General features: G+C 45.1%; 1 protein-coding gene across 1 annotated transcript in view; it reads right to left on the minus strand.

Annotated features, from left to right (window-relative positions):
* The window catches only part of syne1a (spectrin repeat containing, nuclear envelope 1a), a gene marked incomplete at its 5' end in the record, with an annotated part of 181,085 nt that overhangs the window by 99,024 nt on the left and 64,403 nt on the right, over positions 1–17,658 (minus strand). Inside the window, 11 exons of the mRNA XM_083790017.1 lie at positions 1,723–1,878; positions 4,072–4,389; positions 4,707–4,871; positions 5,833–5,976; positions 6,468–6,621; positions 6,922–7,094; positions 8,050–8,214; positions 9,245–9,400; positions 11,103–11,246; positions 11,712–11,894; positions 14,323–14,500. Of these exons, the coding sequence (XP_083646143.1) occupies positions 1,723–1,878; positions 4,072–4,389; positions 4,707–4,871; positions 5,833–5,976; positions 6,468–6,621; positions 6,922–7,094; positions 8,050–8,214; positions 9,245–9,400; positions 11,103–11,246; positions 11,712–11,894; positions 14,323–14,500 (1,936 nt within the window). The remainder of the gene's footprint in view (positions 1–1,722; positions 1,879–4,071; positions 4,390–4,706; positions 4,872–5,832; positions 5,977–6,467; positions 6,622–6,921; positions 7,095–8,049; positions 8,215–9,244; positions 9,401–11,102; positions 11,247–11,711; positions 11,895–14,322; positions 14,501–17,658) is intronic.

A 17,658-nucleotide genomic window follows, 5' to 3' on the forward strand; every position in this document is an offset into this window, starting at 1 on the left:
CCCAGGTGCAGTGAAACTGGTGCCACTATAGGCTGAGGAAGCAATGCCAATTGACATTTTTCAAGTCAGCCTTATGGTGGCGCTATAACAGGCCAAGTCACGTCTTTACATGCACTGATCTGCATACAACTTTTTACGCACAAAACGTTTTTTTCAATTCCGCCTTTTCGAGTGCCACCAGGAGGCCCATTTATGTGCAACACTCTTTTTTATATTAGTCCTTCAGATTTGATCCAAATATCCAAATATTTGATCCAAATATCAAAACGTATTTGTGACTGTTATTTTTCACAAGCCTGTGTCTATCTGGTCAAAAAGAGACACAGAAAACTCTTTGACTATGAAGACCTGTAATCTCTTTCATGTGGAGACATTTGAGACTTTAGCCTATACACCCCAGTGTTTTAAGTCAGCCAATAGGGACCACAGAGACAGAAAGGAGCTCTCTGATCAGCCATCAAAACAGAAAAATAACCTTCTCCACAGCACTTTCATCCCCCAAATGTCAATACCTTCACTACGGGGTGGAGAGGGTAGTTTTTGACGCATTATCCACTTGACTGATTCACAGTCAGCAGCACTATGAGTGGGGAGGAGGGGGTGAGGGCTGATGTGGGCTTTGACACATCATTCATGGCGAATCCCATGGTGAGAAGCTCCAATTAGCTGATAGTGCTGAGTGCACACCTTTCCTGACGAGGAAGAGGTAGCAGCTTTACCTCTCAGCCCATATGGCCCCCACTTTACACAGAATAATTACATGCATCCATGGAAATAGGGGAAAAGAAGAACATGCTTATTTGTGCATGCACGCGTGAGTGTTTGTAAGCATACTGTATGCATGCATGTTCATTTTAAGATGTGCTCAAAAAGTGTGTGTGTGTGTGTGTGTGTGTGTGTGTGTGTGTGTGTGTGTGTGTGTGTGTGTGTGTGTGTAAGGGAGAGGTGTCAAGTATACACACACACACACACACACACACACACACACACACACACACACACACACACACACACACACACACACACACACACACACACACACACACACACACACACACACACACACACACACACACACACACACACACACACACACACACACACACACACACACACACACACACACACACACACACCCTGAGGTGTTATGAAAGTGTAAAAAATCAATGCTGTGCCAGAGAAGCCTTTCCACTCTTGGTGCTGGGTGTGAGATTGCCTTCTGTAGCATTTAATTACAGTCGAAGCCCCAGACCAGAGGAGTCCCATTGATTTTCCTTTAGTCGCCCTCCGGAGAAGCTGGTGAATAGAGAGACTACTGTATATTTGAGCGTACAGTACAACACTGACCGTTCTCACAGGCATTACTCTCAAAAGCTGCGTCAATGGGGTGTTACAGAAACAAAGCCCAGACTTTCCCCGGAACAAATGACATGTCTTTATGGCAAGGGCAACGTACACAGCAAAATCCATAGTGTTCATGAAATTCCAAGAGTGAAGAAATGGACCTGATTTTGATAGGATTCTTGTGTGTATACTGGATGAAACAAGTGCCAGCCAAATCATAGCTATCAATCATATTCAAGTTATGGTAATACAACTTCTATTCTGGCTTTTTACAGATGAGCCCCCTTTACGTACATGAGCCTCCGCCCATTCATGTGCAAAACGGACTCATGTAGACATGATCTTTTGGGGATCTGATCAACACAAAGTGTGGCCCACCTGTGTGTTGAGCAGCAGGGCATGGTAGCGGGTGGTGAGCTGCGTTGCTGTAGCGCTCACACGGCTGCTGATGTGAGACTCTTCCAGGACCATCTGTGCCAGCGAGGAGAGGCCATCTACCTCTGCCTGGCGTGCCAGCACTGCATCCTGCCATGCCTGTTCACAAGGACACAGACACACAAGAGTTTGCGTAGTCCCAGAAAGGCTACTGCATTTATATACCAGTTTGAACCAACCGAAACTGTCACAATTTCACAAAGCCCTTTTTTCCCCCAGAAAAAAATAAAGAAAATAAAAAATAAAAGCACACACAAGAGTTTGCGTAGTCCCAGAAAGGCTACTGCATTTATATACCAGTTTGATCCGAGACTGTCACAAAGCCCCTTTTTCCCCTAGAAAAATAAAAATAAAAGCACAAATCCAGATGAAGTACAGGAAATACAGTAAAAGCAAGAAATTAAACTCAAAAATGTGCATGGGTGCGTGCGTGTGTGCAAGCATTTGTGTGCTCGTGTGTGCACCCACACTGAAGATATAGACCAGGGCATTTGATAGGATGAATGACAGACTGAACCGAAGGAAACAAAGGGGTCATTTTCCCAGAAGTCACGAGTTGGAAGATATCGTAAGCAACAGTCAGTGTGTGATTCCTTCATTCCTTGACATGAGCAGGGAGCTTGTTCCACAGGGAGTGCTCGCAGAGGAGAATTTAATCATTGACACACTGTGTTGCTAGACCAGTGGAAAAATCAATGGTAACTTCATAGTCAATTTACTGTAAGCGTTTACAAGGAGCAGGATAAGAGTGACTGAGATCATACGGCTATGTTTGTCTGCAATGTCTAGTTTACAACTTTACATCATGACACACAGCTGCCGAGTATTGATCATGTGATGTTTTTGAGAGCTGAGATGGAGAGCTGGAGTAATCAATGCTAGGAACTAAATAACAAAAAACACAGTTTGGTTTGTCATGGTTAAGTGTTAATCATGGCCCATTCAGTCCATTGAGACTGCCACTGCCACATTAAAGTCGATACAAATAAACTTGGCATGACTATTTCTGTGCCATTTCCTTGATGTGACTGTCAAAGACAAGGTCTGGATCTAAAATAAAACAATTATTTCTGGACAGATTATTTTATGGGAGCTGTACAGCTACTGGGGCTAAGAGGGAGGTCTGTGTGGTCGTCACCGTCTAAAATAGCATTTCAGTTTTGTCTGCACAGGATATGAAGGAGTATCTCATCCATCTTCAGATCACCAGATGTTAGTGCACAAACTACTGGAACTATCAGAGTTGCTATCCCCTCACACATCCTGCCTTCATGAATGAAGTTGATTTAAAAGGTGAACATAAAAAAGGCATAATAACTTAACTAAATACTATGATCACTATAAAGTGCACAAGGCAGCTTGTCCAAAAGGCATTCTGTACCGTGCAGATTGCCACCTACCCTTTTGGGAAAACGTTATATTTTATACTTGAACAATTGTCCATTCATGAAGACATATTTACAAAGAAAATTCCTGCACCCTGCTCTTGCTCAGCAGCATCAATTTGATTCAAGAATTGACATTTCAGTCCCCCTGGACCTTCATCTCACCATTTTACCACGTCTTACAGAAATGATACAGTCATGATCTTGCAGAAATAATACGGTCGTCATGACCTTATATACGTAGATAGATACTCCTTCTGTGTTCACAGGTGTGATACAATCAGACTCTCCTGTGGGAGCGTCTCTAATCTGCACTCCTCTGAGTGCAGGTCTACACCAGGCCGGATTTTTGATGATGGCGAAATTGGAATGGTATATGAGACATCTGACTCGTATGACTTGGAGATAATGTGAAATACCAATAGTGTGAGGTTTGGAGGCCCACACTGTCAAAGACAAGTTTGGCGAGGTGTTTTTGTTTTTACACTAGATGGCGCTCTTAGCTAACCTATGATTCAGTGTCACAGAGTCCCTGTGAAACCAGGAACAAGGAAATCACGTGATTGATAAAACTCGCCTCCCGTCCACTCCCATATTAGAGCATTTTCTATAACTCTATCTTCCTGTATCGTTCCACTTCAGCCACGACCAACATTCACATTTTCAATGGACTCCAACTATTGAACAAAAGGACGGTTTCACACACAGCTTATTTCTTCGCAAGCACGCAGCGAACGTCTCTCGGATCAATGGGCGGGGATCGTAGTGAAGATTAATATCTGTGACTTAAAAAGGTAAGCAAATACGAAAAAAGGCTGGCAGTGGCTAAACGCAGCAAGAAATGTATCTGTCAGTCAACGAGTTAATGTAAAGTTAATGTAATGCTAATGTAATTTGTCCCTCTAACCTTGAGCTGTTTCAGTTGGGCTTCCTTGGTGGCTCTGTCTGACTTCCGATGACGTCTGATGTTTACTTTCCTCTCCATCTCCTCCAGCCACTGGGCCAGGCTCTGGAACCTCTGACCCATCTGCCTCAGCCTGGCCAGGGTGGAGTTCTGCTGGCTCTGCGTCTCTTCCAGACGGTCCTGGTAGGCCCCCCACTCCCGCTGTGCCGTGTCCAGTGCACGGTCCTCGATTTGGGGTGCACCCCAGGGGATGACACGGTCCCTGCTGGTCAACACGGAGGACAGCAGGGCCTGGCCCTTTGAACAGCTGTCCTGCTGGAGCTGTGACGGGAAGGGAAGACAGGCGTGATTTTAAAGTTTGTCAAGTGTACAACAGAGTCTGATAAGGTAGATATACACCAGGTGTATATCTACCAAAAGATTGACTGACTGAGTGAATACAGGATGAAAAATGATCATGCTTATTGATTTGTGATGATTTGCTCGGTCGTTTCTCGGAACCACTAGACAACATTTGCAAAGTGGGAGGGATGAGCCTGATGAGTCAGTAGCGAATAGTGATTCAGGGCCCTGGAACTATGCAATATACTGTACTAGTCTATAACATTATATTAACAGATGTGGGACAGTATAATAACCTGTAGCTGATGCAGTGTGTTCTCAAGCGTGTCGACGTTCCCCTCGGGATGGGACAAGGAGGCCAGGGTGGCTTGCTCCTGCTCCAGCCAGTCCTCAAACACATGTAACCCCCTCTGGTATTCCTGGTGGACCAACACCAGCTCCTTGGCCTTACTGACAGCAGCCTGGGAGACAAGAGCACCAAACACACGGTAAACACAAACAATGGAACACTGCAGGAGTGTTATCATAGGTTATTCCTAAATTAAACAAAAGCAAAAAATCAATTCCAGATAAAAGCTCTACTGTTTCAGAATAGAATCATTCTTCAAAGTAAATTATGGAGCAAAAACAGGACTTAACTAGATAAAGTGCCCCTTGGGGCACAGATCTCCACCAGGGCAGGTCAGGTTGTGGCCTCCTGGTGGCGCTATAATAGGCCAATGTGAAAAGGGTGCCATTTCTTCTTACGCCTTGGATGGCAATTGGATGATTTGAGGCATTTTGTTCCAAAAATGTGTTTTGCAAAGATCCACCTGTTGGTGGCGCTATAACGGGGTGCATACTTAGTTTAGACTAGTCATTGGTTAGACATGGGTTATATAGGTTCAGGTGTGCTGCCCCGTGGGAGGTTTGGGATATATTCCTCAGCCTAGTAGGAAAGTCTGTGAAAGATTTCAGGTAAATTGCACGCTGCGTTCATGAATTGACTTTTTGTTCAAAACGGGCCAATCCTGCAAAATTGAAAGCCAATGTTAGCCAATTAGGATGGAATATGAAATATCGGACAGATCCATCTTGAACACATGACTATAGAGATAGTGTGTAATGATTTGCGATATTTTTGGACAGAATCTTGAGGGGTAATATTAAAAAAAAGTTTTTCAAAAGTCGGCCTCCTGGTGGCGCTATAAGGCGCTAGGCCGTTCTGGAAGATTTGGGGCAGAGGTTCATCGTTGGCATCTAGGGAGTGTGCGTGCAAAATTTGGCACCGACCAGGTTAACGGTGCCGGAGATTTGCTGGTAACAGACAGACGGACGCACACACACACTCACACACACACGGACGGAGTGCAAAACATACTCTCTCCCCAAGCCTTCGGCCTGGTGGAGACAACAACCAATGATTGTGTTGTGAACAGATACCTTGGCCTTGTCTTTGAGGCTACTGTATCTGAGCTGCAGCTGTTGCACCTCCTGCTGGGTGGTGTAGTGTTCAGCCATGTTGGAACCCTTGGTGGCGATGGTCTCCAAAGGACTGCTGTGACTCAGCACTTCCTCATAGAGGAGCTACAATGGAGTACAAGCACACAACACTAAATATACACCCACCAACACTCATGCAGGTGTATACAGGTCCATTGAAGAGCTCCCAGGTGTGATTGTTGTGAAGTGAATGCGTGCATTGTGATCAAAACTCTCAGCCCATAAAAATTTACCCAAAAATGTGTCCAGACCCATTGTTTCGGAAACCCTGCTCTATAATAGGCCCCCTCTGTTTTTTCCTCTACGATAAATACCGTTGCCAAAATTTGCCAGTTTCCATCTGGTGTTCCATTACACTATGTCTAATAAGTCTGTTGGATGTCAAATTGCAAGGACGCCATGTGAATACAATTAAGATTCTGGGTAGGTCACCTGCAGGACCAGGTTTTTGAGTTTGGGACCACGAAACGAAATGTGTTTTACATTACTGTACACAAATTACTTCTCACTGGATGCTGTCATTACATCAGATGATGGCACTCTGATATAGCTGTGTGTGTGCTGTGGTACTGTACCTTGGTCTTTCCTAGGTTAGCCGTCTTGTCTCTCATCTCAGAGTACTGTCTGTCTGAGCTGCCCAGTGTCTCCTCCACACGGTCCATCCACAGGACGAACTGACCCACGTCTTCCTGGTAACTGGTCCACTGTGACAGAGAGCCCTCCAGCTGGCTGTTTACAATGAACACAGCAAAAATAAATATACAATAAAGACTTACAGTATGTGAGAGCACACTCGTGCAAGGAACGCAACGCACGCATGCACACACGCATGCACACGCACGCACGCACGCACACCAATGGAAAACACACCCAACAGCGCAAGAACATTCTCTAAATTGTATTGACAATTCTTGCAACCTTTTTAGCTGACTGGAATCCCTCATGGAAAACCTGTCTAATTCATCAGTTGATTGACTGATCAATTGATTGACTGACTGACTAATTAACTGATTGACTGGCAGTCGTGACCTTTTACACTGAATGGAGGCAGAGAGGAGGGAGTCCCATGAGTCCTTGAGGTCTTGGATCTGTTTGCGCACCACCGGGACGCCCTCAGCTGATGTGTTCCTCTGGACGGCTTCGCCTCGCGTCAGCAGCATTTTTAACTGGATCTCCCTCTCCTGCCGGGCTGCCAGCAGAGCCTGCAGACAGAGGGGAGAGTACAGTGGGATGAATTAATACACAGTACAGAATGTTGATTTAACTCAGAGATAGTACAAATGCAACCCAAAGGAGCCATACAGTACTGTAGGTGTCCTTTATTAAGTTACTGTAACACTATGGAGTTTTTTTTTTTTACTGTGTATGAGTGCAAAATAAGAACACACTGAAAGGATGCTACTGTATGTCAGCTTGAAGAATAAACACAATATTGTAGAGAAGAGATGCTTTTCAAAATGGTGAACGTGTTCATTTATCGCACTGCTTTTGAAATTAACAGTACTTTAAAATACATCATGCTATAGCCATTCACACTGAGCAGTGAGCACTATAACTACTGTACACTGTACAGTATAACAATAACTATATTTTCACCATTATATTTTGTTGTAGTTGGTGTTTTAACCCATTCTGAACGGGCACCCATTTTGGTGTTGGCATCATGTTATGCTTTAGCTATTGAAAAATAGCAGATCTACAAGCTCATATCGCGCCACCGAGTGGCGCGATACGAGCTTGTAGGTCTGCTATTTTTGAAAAATCGAAGACACTTTTAGAATCTGATCTCAGGTCAGAATGGGTTAATAATGAAACTGTCAGGATGTAATAGACATTTTTAGAATCTGATCTCAGGTCAGAATGGGTTAAGGAAGGAGGAGAGACCCGCACACCGCCACTTGCTGGTTCAAGAAGTTTATTTTAAGATTCGTAGACTCCTTCCTTAAAACGTTTGCTGTTCTGCCAAGACCTATACCTGCTATAAAATTGAACCGGGTGTGCGGAAGTCATCCCTCGTTATAGTTGGTGTGAACTCTGCTGTCCACTCGACTTGAACCATTTTAAAAACTATATTTTTATAGTTATACTATAGTCATAGCGCTCAATGTGAATGGACCTTTATTCTCTCCGCCTTCTCATTGTTCCCTAGTTACCCACCTCCAGCTGTATCATCCGGTCCTCCAAGACACTCTTGTCCGCGGTGGGAGAGAGGCAGGTGTTGAGGACGCTCTGGGCTTCACACACCCAGTCCTGGAGCTCCTTGAGCCCATGGGAGAAGAGGCGATGCTCCCCGACAATTCGCTCAATTCTGGAGGCCTTGTCCTTGAGAGAGCAGAGCACGGTGTCATAAATGCAGCCTTCTTGTTCTATGTTCCAGCTCTCCCGCCAGAGAAACGGCTTCACACAAGAGCTCTGGGGGAGTTTCGAGTGCATATTAATCAGGATAAATGTCCTTTTCCACAGTGTGTTTGATTTTAATTTTCTTGAGAGCTCCACAGTCTCCCACTGTAACGTGGAAAACAATGTACGTATGTATTCTTTTTGTTTTCTTGTCCAACATAATGACTCATGACAGCGTTAACATCAGAACTCAATGCAGATTAAGGAGAGGTCTAGCTACAAGCGACAACTCCAAATGTTTCTACTCCTGTTTGAATCATTTCCTTTCCTGTCTATGCGTCTGGCAGGGGAAGCAGAGCTAAAAATAGCACTCACTCTGTGAGGTGGCTGACAACATAAAATAAATCCCATTCATCATTGTTGGTACAACCTCATTGTCCTCCGGTGAGGTACACGGTGCTTGCTTGCGCGGCCAGTGTAAGGTGCTCTGTACCGTCTCACAAAATTAATCAAAACGAGTGCAATGATCAACCTGGGGCTGCTGAGAAAGGTCACTCTCTATTCCTAGGTAACATTAGTGACACATTTAATCTCTGGCTTTTCAGACGCACTTTGGTAGATAGCGATAATCACCAATGGCCTTGGCCTTTTCCCCAGGCTAATGAGGCAGTGAACCCTCAGCGCATGACAAATCACCACACCGCACTGGTCCTGTATAGTGAGACGTTCCCTAGAGATCGTACCCACTACAAGCCTATTGAGGACGTGGTACGTGTGTTGCTAGGAATTACAGAAATGGTGAAATACTGTATGTATGTATAATATGCATGACACAGCGAAAAACACAGTGAAAGCCACAGTAGATGATACAGGCTCAATAGGAGGCTCCATCTCTTACAGTAGTATGCGAATACATCAAAGCAAGGCACAGAGAAGAGGGTAAGAGAGGCGCAGGAGGGGTGGGTAATAGATGGGTGCCATGGGGAGTACAAGAGCTGGGTAAGAATATTACCTTGGTCAAGTTGCTGAGGGCTAGGTACTGAGCTGACAGCTGGGACACGCGGTGAACAAAGCCTTTCCCGGCCGCCTGGCCCTCCCAGAGGCGGTGAGCCCTCTCCCGCAGTCGGCTCAGCTCGGCTTCACGACTCGCCATCTCCTCCAGAACACACTGGGCCCAGTATGGAGGTGAAGTATAGGAGGAAGGGGGGGAGAGAAGCAGGAGAAGAGTGGGCAGAGTTGGAGATGAAAGAAAGGGTAGGGTTTGGAGATAAAGTTGATAATGGATGAAAGGAAACAATAGTGGAGGATTGGGTGTGTAAGGAGGGTCATGAGGAAAGGATGAGAGGACAGAGAATGGGGCATGCATGGCAGGCAGATTGTGTGGAGATATGGTGGTAGTAGAGACGAGGGAGAGCAGGTAAGATATGACACAAGGACAGACACAGAACAAGAAGAGCACAATGAGATATGAGCATGAACACAGGGTAGAGGAGAACATCTTAAAAACACAGCATCAGCGATATTCTTTCAGGAATACGGTTAGACAGTTGACAGCACAGGGCAACATAACACAAAGGAGGGGTCGGGGGGTGAATGACGGAAAAAGAGGAGGTAAAGAAGTAAAGAGGTAGCACAGGTTCAACCAGCTGAAGCCTGTATTGTACGGTGTTGTGCAATACAGTAGGTGCTTTGGAGAGGAAATGTAATTGCTTGCAGGGCCAAACAAAAGGCAACGACGAAGAGCAGGAAACAAAGTAAATACGAAAATAGCAACACCGATAAGAGTAGTGCTTTTGAGATGGGTGTGAATTGTGATATATATTTGTTCTCCCCTTTTGTCAGTTTTATCTTTTTTTTTCAATGCTGCCTGCTTTCCCTCCATCTTCTATCTGTGCCAGACATGGTGGAGGCTGTTATCACATCCTGAAAGAGCTTTTTAGCAGCGCTGCGTTTCAGCTCTGACAGAAGCGGAATTAATTAGATTTCTGGACTTTTCCATGTGACTATTGTGTCAAGGCACACACAGGCACTGCTGTATTTTGATCCAGTGGTGCTCAACAAATGTAATTAGGTCCTTCCCTTCCTCTGTTGCAAACTGATTTCAGATTGTACTTGCGGGATGTGTATCTTTATCTTATGATGAGCTACAACTGCTTTGTCTCCTTGTACTGTAGGTGATTTCGCGCAACCTTCAATATAAGACATTTACTACTGTCAAATGTATGGAAAGGCAGCGCCGCTCTGTGACGTGTTGTGAGCTTACAGATCACATGCACTTAGTTTCGGTGTGCACAACAGCATGCACGCACCACCGCTCATCTGTTAACACGCGTAGCACTGGATTAATGAAGAATCAAGTGCTTGAAATGCCACATCAATTGTTGAACGTTCAGATCGAAGGAATTTTGATTGCAATCCATGTGAAGTCACAGCACCTAATCCAATCAATGTGCTCCGCTGCAAAAAAAAAAGCACCTGCGCCAGACACGCAAGAGATAAGACCAGCTCCAAGCTACACCAAATACGATAGGGTGGCCAGACGTCTCGTTTTGGCTGGGATTGGCAAGAATAGTCGCGTGCAAACATGTGCATGCAATAAAACACGTTTTTGTGGGTTCGACGTGTTACACCCCTATAAACAGTGAATACCTGGTAGTGTCCATTAATGTTAAAGGGGGCATGACACGGCCCGATTATATCATTATGATACTGTACATCAAGTACAGTACATGGTGTGATGACATCACTTTCTTTACCTTTAAGAGAGCGCAGAGGTTCAGCTGCTCATGCATTCATAACAGTGCAAGGTGCTATGCTATAATATCAGGTCAATAAAAAAGGAGCAGAGAAAGTGGAATAGGTCACTGTACCTTTAGTTTGCTGAGCTCCTGTTTCTTGGCAGGGAGGTCATGTAGGCGAGCACTGCTCTCCTGAACTTTGACCTCCGTGATGTTCAACCAGTCCTGGAGTGGCTCAGCGCTGGCCTCAAAGTCTGTCATTTGAGACTCCAAGTTCTGGATAACAAAAAAAGTTTTACATAAGGTAAATGCTATATAGAGAGTGAATAAACCAATCATATAATAAACATACTGAAAAGAAAGGGTTCTTTGTGCTTAAATGTTTCAATGTATTACTTATTGTCTGGGCACAGAATTGCACCTGTATGAATATGAATATACTGTACTGATGCAACATCCTTATATATATATCCCCAAATTAATTTTCTTTGTATAGTCATGTTTACATAGAGACACAAAAGACACAAATACAATACAAACAAGGACAGAAAGACAAACAGACATGAGACAACCAGTGCTTGCTTGCTTGCTTGATTACATGGATGCAGGCATGCATGCGCGCACGTGCGCGCACACACACACACACACGCACACGCACACGCACACGCACACGCACACGCACACGCACACGCACACGCACACACACACACACACACACACACACACACACACAGAGCTCACCTTGAGTGCATTCTCTCTCATCTGCAGGTTGGTCATCAGGCTCTTCCAGTCTTCTCGTGCGTTGGCCACCTTGGCCTTGAGACCCTCCACTCTGTCTTTGGCCACCACAGCCATCAGCAGCTCTCCGCTGGCCCCTACCGTGCTCAGCCTGGCCTGTCCATGCTCCCTGTCACCCAGGAACTCCTGTGGTGGGACAAACAAAATGACATTCTCAACCTTTTAGTTCAAGGGCCGCAATATATGCAGAATTGGGCCACAGACCCCCATGTGATCCTTTTTATTTTATCTCTGGGACCCCAATCTAAACAGTAAAATGTGCCTACTTAGCCACATGATCTATAGCGTCCTAGGACAATTTGGCCAACATAGGCAAACATTCACAGCAGAATTTTCCAAATATTCAGTGAAAATAGCCAATCCACCCCATGCTGATGTACGGACCGTAACGTAATATAAGTGATTAAATTAATTTGGTCGCAGAGTGAAAACCAAGCGGCCATGACAATTTGATTATGTGTTCCCTCAAATCTCACTGTACACTGTCAAACAATGTAATTAGGCAGAGTCATGGCTAATTCCATCTGTACATGCATGAGGGGTGCGGGGGGTTGGAGGGTCTGACCCAGGGAAGCAATCACAGATGAGAAAACTCACTGAGCCTGAAATACGTGGTCTTGACGTCCCCCACCCCTCCGCTGTCACCCCACCCCGACCCCAACCCACACACACATGTACACACACACACACACGGGGAAAAAAAGTCCCTCCCTCAGAACAGAGCCGATGACAGTAGCACAGCAGGCACCCCTCCACCATCTGTGCAGTCAACGCATCACTTTTACACACTTGAGCTCCGGTCGCACGCACGCGCGCACGCACGCAGACACGCACGCAGACACACACACACACACACACACACACACACACACAAACACACACGCACACACACACACACACACACACACACACACACACACACAGATGGTCTGAGTCTGTCACTTTCTTTCTTTCTTTCATGAGGGCCTACTTTCTGTTCTTCTACCGGTAGTTCTCTCTCATTCCTCGTGTGCTCTAGCCTCTATAGCACTTTCCTTCATTCTTTCATTCTTTGCTTACTTTTCTCCCTGCTGCTATTGTAACGGTATAACACCAATTAAGCGTGACACAATGCATGTCTACCCCCCCGTGCCGCTGCCCTCCTGGAGGTCAGCCATGTGGAAACATTGTTCCACATTCCCCACCAAGTCAATAATAAATAAAACATGACCGCGTCCATATTCCTCTCTCCACTCCACCGTCATATCCTCCACACAACAGATGGTTTCATCCACTAATCTAGTACAGAAAACTCCTGGAGAAGAAAGCAGGCGCAGCACACAAAGAAAGACCAGCAAAGTGTTTCCCTTTTTGGATAAAAAAAAACAGCCCTAAAATAAATATGATTTTTCAGATTTTCGGATGTGCTTTTCTCAAATTCTGAGATTTTCTCATTCACAAGCTCTGAATTAATGACAAAATGTTACTCAATGGGCCCAGGCCGTAGCGTAACGGTCTGGGCACCGGACTGGTGATCCAGTCGCGGTGTGCCGCGGGTTCGACTCCCGAACCCGACACGGCCTTTACCGCATGTCATCCCCCCATCTCTCTCCCGTTTCCTGTCAGCCTACTATCTGTCCCTTAAAAAATCAATAAAAGGCGTAAGCCGCAAAAAAAATATCTTAAAATGTTACTCAATGCACTCAAATACACTTGATTGCATCTACTCAGCCCCTTCACGTGAGTGCAGGAGCTCAGCCTGAAACCTGAGCTCCTGATGTGTGATAGCAATCTGTGGTGGTTTGTTATATTGAACCTGTGGACAGGTGTCAGAGGTAATTAGCCGTCTGGTGTGGGGAAACGCGGGGATGTCTAGCTTAACGGACATGTCCCTGACTCCTATAGAAGGGGCCCTGGGGTTCTCTAAAGAAACTGTCACACTGCTATGCCTGCCATAATACACAAAGAGACAGAAGGAGACACACACACACATACACATCAGAGAGCGAGATCAGAGGGGATAGAGAGGCAGACAGAGAGAGAGAGAGAGAGAGATACAGGGATAGAGACAACGGTATATTGAAAAGCCAATGCTGAAGGGAGACCCTGCTGTGGGGATTTCATTTCCCCCAACAGTGGTGTGCCTGGCTCCAGCTCATCTAGGCTATACAGCAGGACCAGCCACTGTCACCCCATCAAGCCCACCAGAGGATACTCCACAGTGGGCATGTCAATACTCTTGAGAAATCTCCCTCTGAAACCAATTGGTCCTTCAACCTCAACATCATGGTTTCCCAATTTAGCCATGTTTCTCCGGTGCTTTTGCTCATAAATTACCATTGTAATGAACGGTTCATTCAGATATGTGGCTATGGGGATAACATATTTTGCCCTTGAGCAAAGCCCCAGACTGCTATAGTGTAACAGTTTATAATTTAGGCATTTAGCAGATGCGTATCCAGAGTGACTTAAGTGCAAGATCAGAGTAAATGTCATGAATTCAAGTGCTTCTGTCCGTAAGTGCTCCCACGACTATATGAGATTGAAAAAGGCCGGAAGGAAACATCTCTCTCACCTGGATCCTCTGCAGAGCAGTGGAGGCCTCCGCAACGCTCTGTGGTACATCGAAGCACTTGGCGGTGCTGATCTTCGCATTGACCAGCCACTGCTGGAAGTCCCTGAGGGCGGCTCGGAACCTCTGCTCCAACAGACGCTCTTTGTTCTGACATTCCCTGGACGCCCGTAGACTCAGACTGGAGGAAGACAGGAGAGTCACCTGAGTCATTTGCTAATTGTTTAAGCTTGCACAGTTTCCCTGCCATTTCCTGGATCAGATTTGTGTGACCTCGTGACGCATTGCCAGTTTCCGACCTTTCCTCCCGTCTTTGTGCACGTTACTGTGTGGCCAGGCCAGTTTGTAAACAAAGCTATACATAAATCACGATGTGGCGTTCAGTGGCAAAGTCGTACTACTGTACACGAAAGATTGTGATGGCATCATCCCTGTGTTGACAAATTGGCGTGGGCATTTTAACTAGTGTAGAATGTCACAACCACACGAGTTAAAATGCCTATACAGTATGTCGCTTTGGCCGAAATAGTGATCTTTTACTCTTCATATACCATAAATAATGCAACTACAGCTAAAGTGGTTCAAAAGAGCAATGTTGGTGAGATTCACTGAATAATCTAGTACAACAAGTTAATAGTAGTATTTACCTTCTTAGATTATCAACTACCACTTTCACAACATGTTCACTAAATCAGGAATTTCCATGGTTGTGCAGACATGTTCATGCAGTGTTCGTTTGTGGGCAGAGGTGGTTCTGTTCCATGATGTGAGCTGTGATTAGTCTCCTTTTGAGGGGACATACAGTACATATATGCATACTGTACAGTACAGAAAAACTCTGTTATAGACAGAGTGTAAAAAAGGGATTCAGTCACTGAAGAGGGGTGCAATATTTCCATCGGTACAAATGTTAAAATAGTGTACATGAAGGAGGTCTGTAGGGATTTGGAGATGAGGAGAGATAAATGTGGCAGGTGGAGATAAGGGCTAAGCGGGTGAAGTGGAAGGAATGAGAGTTGCGGTGCAGATTGGGGGATGGGGGTTACAGTGTAGAAGGGGGTTGAGAGAGAACATATGTGGGGTGGGCGAGAGTTCACAGGGGTGAAAGGTTGGAGGCAATGCAGTTTGACAGGTTGATGCCCATGAGGCGAGGAGAGCGTATGATGGAGGGAACATGCGGTGGGATACCCTACCCAGGACAAGGGCAGGTGAACGGGCCATTGCAAAGGGTTGAACATTTGTGACATTTTGAACTTTCTTGATCATTGAGGGAATTGTTGCTACTTTATGGCATTAATCATTCCTCAGCCAATGTTACCTCTGTTTTAGTAATCGTTGAGGGATGGTATTGTGAGGAAATTCTGGAAATAGCAGATCTACAAACTCACAAAGAGTCGCATTGTGACATGTGGTGAGCTCTGCTATTTTGGAACATTGAAAATTCATCAATTCAAGACAAATTCTCACGTATAATGACATGCCCAAAATAGGGACACCCGGTTGAAGTGGTTAAGCAACAAATTATTGTATTATTATTATTTGACAAAGAGGGGAAATTTTATATGAATCTTGAACATTGTTAAGTATGATGATGAGATTTCTTATTAGCCTCATTATATTGCGAGATGCAAATAATGGAAAGTGCAATGCAGCAATTATTAATGGTCTCCAAGCTACAGTATGTACTGTAGAGGTCAACATGTCAAGGTCACAAGTCAATGTTATTATACAGCACTACTGTAGCACACAAAGCTATACTTTCAAAATAGAATATAAACTACAAATTGTGTATCTAAAAACTACTTGGGTTTCATATCATGTATTGTTCCATATCATGTATTTGTGTTTGTTTGTTGGAGCAGGAAATGTGATGAACAGGAAACAAGGTGAGCAGCTGTTTCAGCAATAGGTGCTGTCCAAAGGGACGCATGAGAAACTGGCAACAAGGCAAAAAAACACACACACACACACACACACACACACACACACACACACACACACACACACACACACACACACACACACACACACACACACACACACACACACACACACACACACACACACACACACACACACACACACACACACACACACACACACACACACCCACACACAGACACCCTTGAGTATTAATGATGTGAGGCGGGCATAAAGGGTAACACAGTGGGGATGGAGATGGCCGCGTGCGAGAAGCAGTTTTTCTGCTGTGACAAACAAAAACGGGCATGAGCTAAAGAGGAGAGGAGAGGGAATACTGCCCTTTAGCCTCTATCTCTCTTTTTGTATCTACTCTCTCTCTCTGTCTCTCTCTCTCTCTCTCTCTCTCTCTCCCTCCCTCCTTCCACAGTGTCTAATGCAGAACAGGTGCAAAGAGTCCACAAGCCAAGTCTAAAAAAACGTAGGGTTTTTTTTCCTCTTTTTTTTGTCTGCCTTTGCCAATCTGCAACCAAAGCCAACCGACTAACGTTCAACCAATGAACTTTAGTCACAGAGCTTAGTCACAGCCCTCGACAATTTCAGTCTGTTCTGTTTTGGACGAAACATAAAAGATTTAGTTCCATATTATTGTATGTATATGGATCTATTGACATAATTCATGTTTCGGCACGTACAATTTTGCATGCATGTAAACATAAATGTCTCTATTCTTCTTGGGGAAAAAAAAGTAACACAAACATCATGCATGAACGCTAAATGCACAAGTGCGCTCACATGTGGGCTTGAAATTAGTCATTTCTAAAGGGCACATCCATCCATCCAGCCATCCATCCATCCACAGGAAAAAAAGTGTCTTTTGCCTCGTTTTCCTCTATGGTCGCACACTCCGTCTGGTATAAAATGAAACCGCGGGAACTACAGCAAACCAGCGGAGGAGAGGAAAGCAGGATGAATGTCGCTTAGCAACTGGTGGCTGTATGTGGCTCTCCATCCCGTCTCCCTGCCACCTTTCACCCTCTGCTTGGCTAGAAACATGCTCACTTTCACAACTCTTTCCAGAGCCATTGGCAATGAGTGGTGCATGCCATGCACACCCACCCCAGACACACATGCATTGTACACTTATGAACTCCCGCCTACATTCCGCCCCCCCACGCGTTTATTATGCATATTACCAAGTCTGTTCAGAGGTGGCTGCTGTAACCGTTCAAGTGCTGTTGTGGGTTCTTTATATATTGTGTAGTTTACAGGTCGAATGAGTTCGTCTGTTCGCTGTGCACCCCGAGGACCTGATGCATATCTATTTATTGTTCCGTCGCACATTTGACTCCAGAGTGTGACGTGCAAATGGGATGAAATGGACCATTACGGGTCCATTTGTACACTATACTATAATTA

The sequence above is a fragment of the Protomyctophum parallelum genome (assembly GCF_964188405.1).
Source record: "Protomyctophum parallelum genome assembly, chromosome: 19".
Taxonomy (NCBI): domain Eukaryota; kingdom Metazoa; phylum Chordata; class Actinopteri; order Myctophiformes; family Myctophidae; genus Protomyctophum; species Protomyctophum parallelum.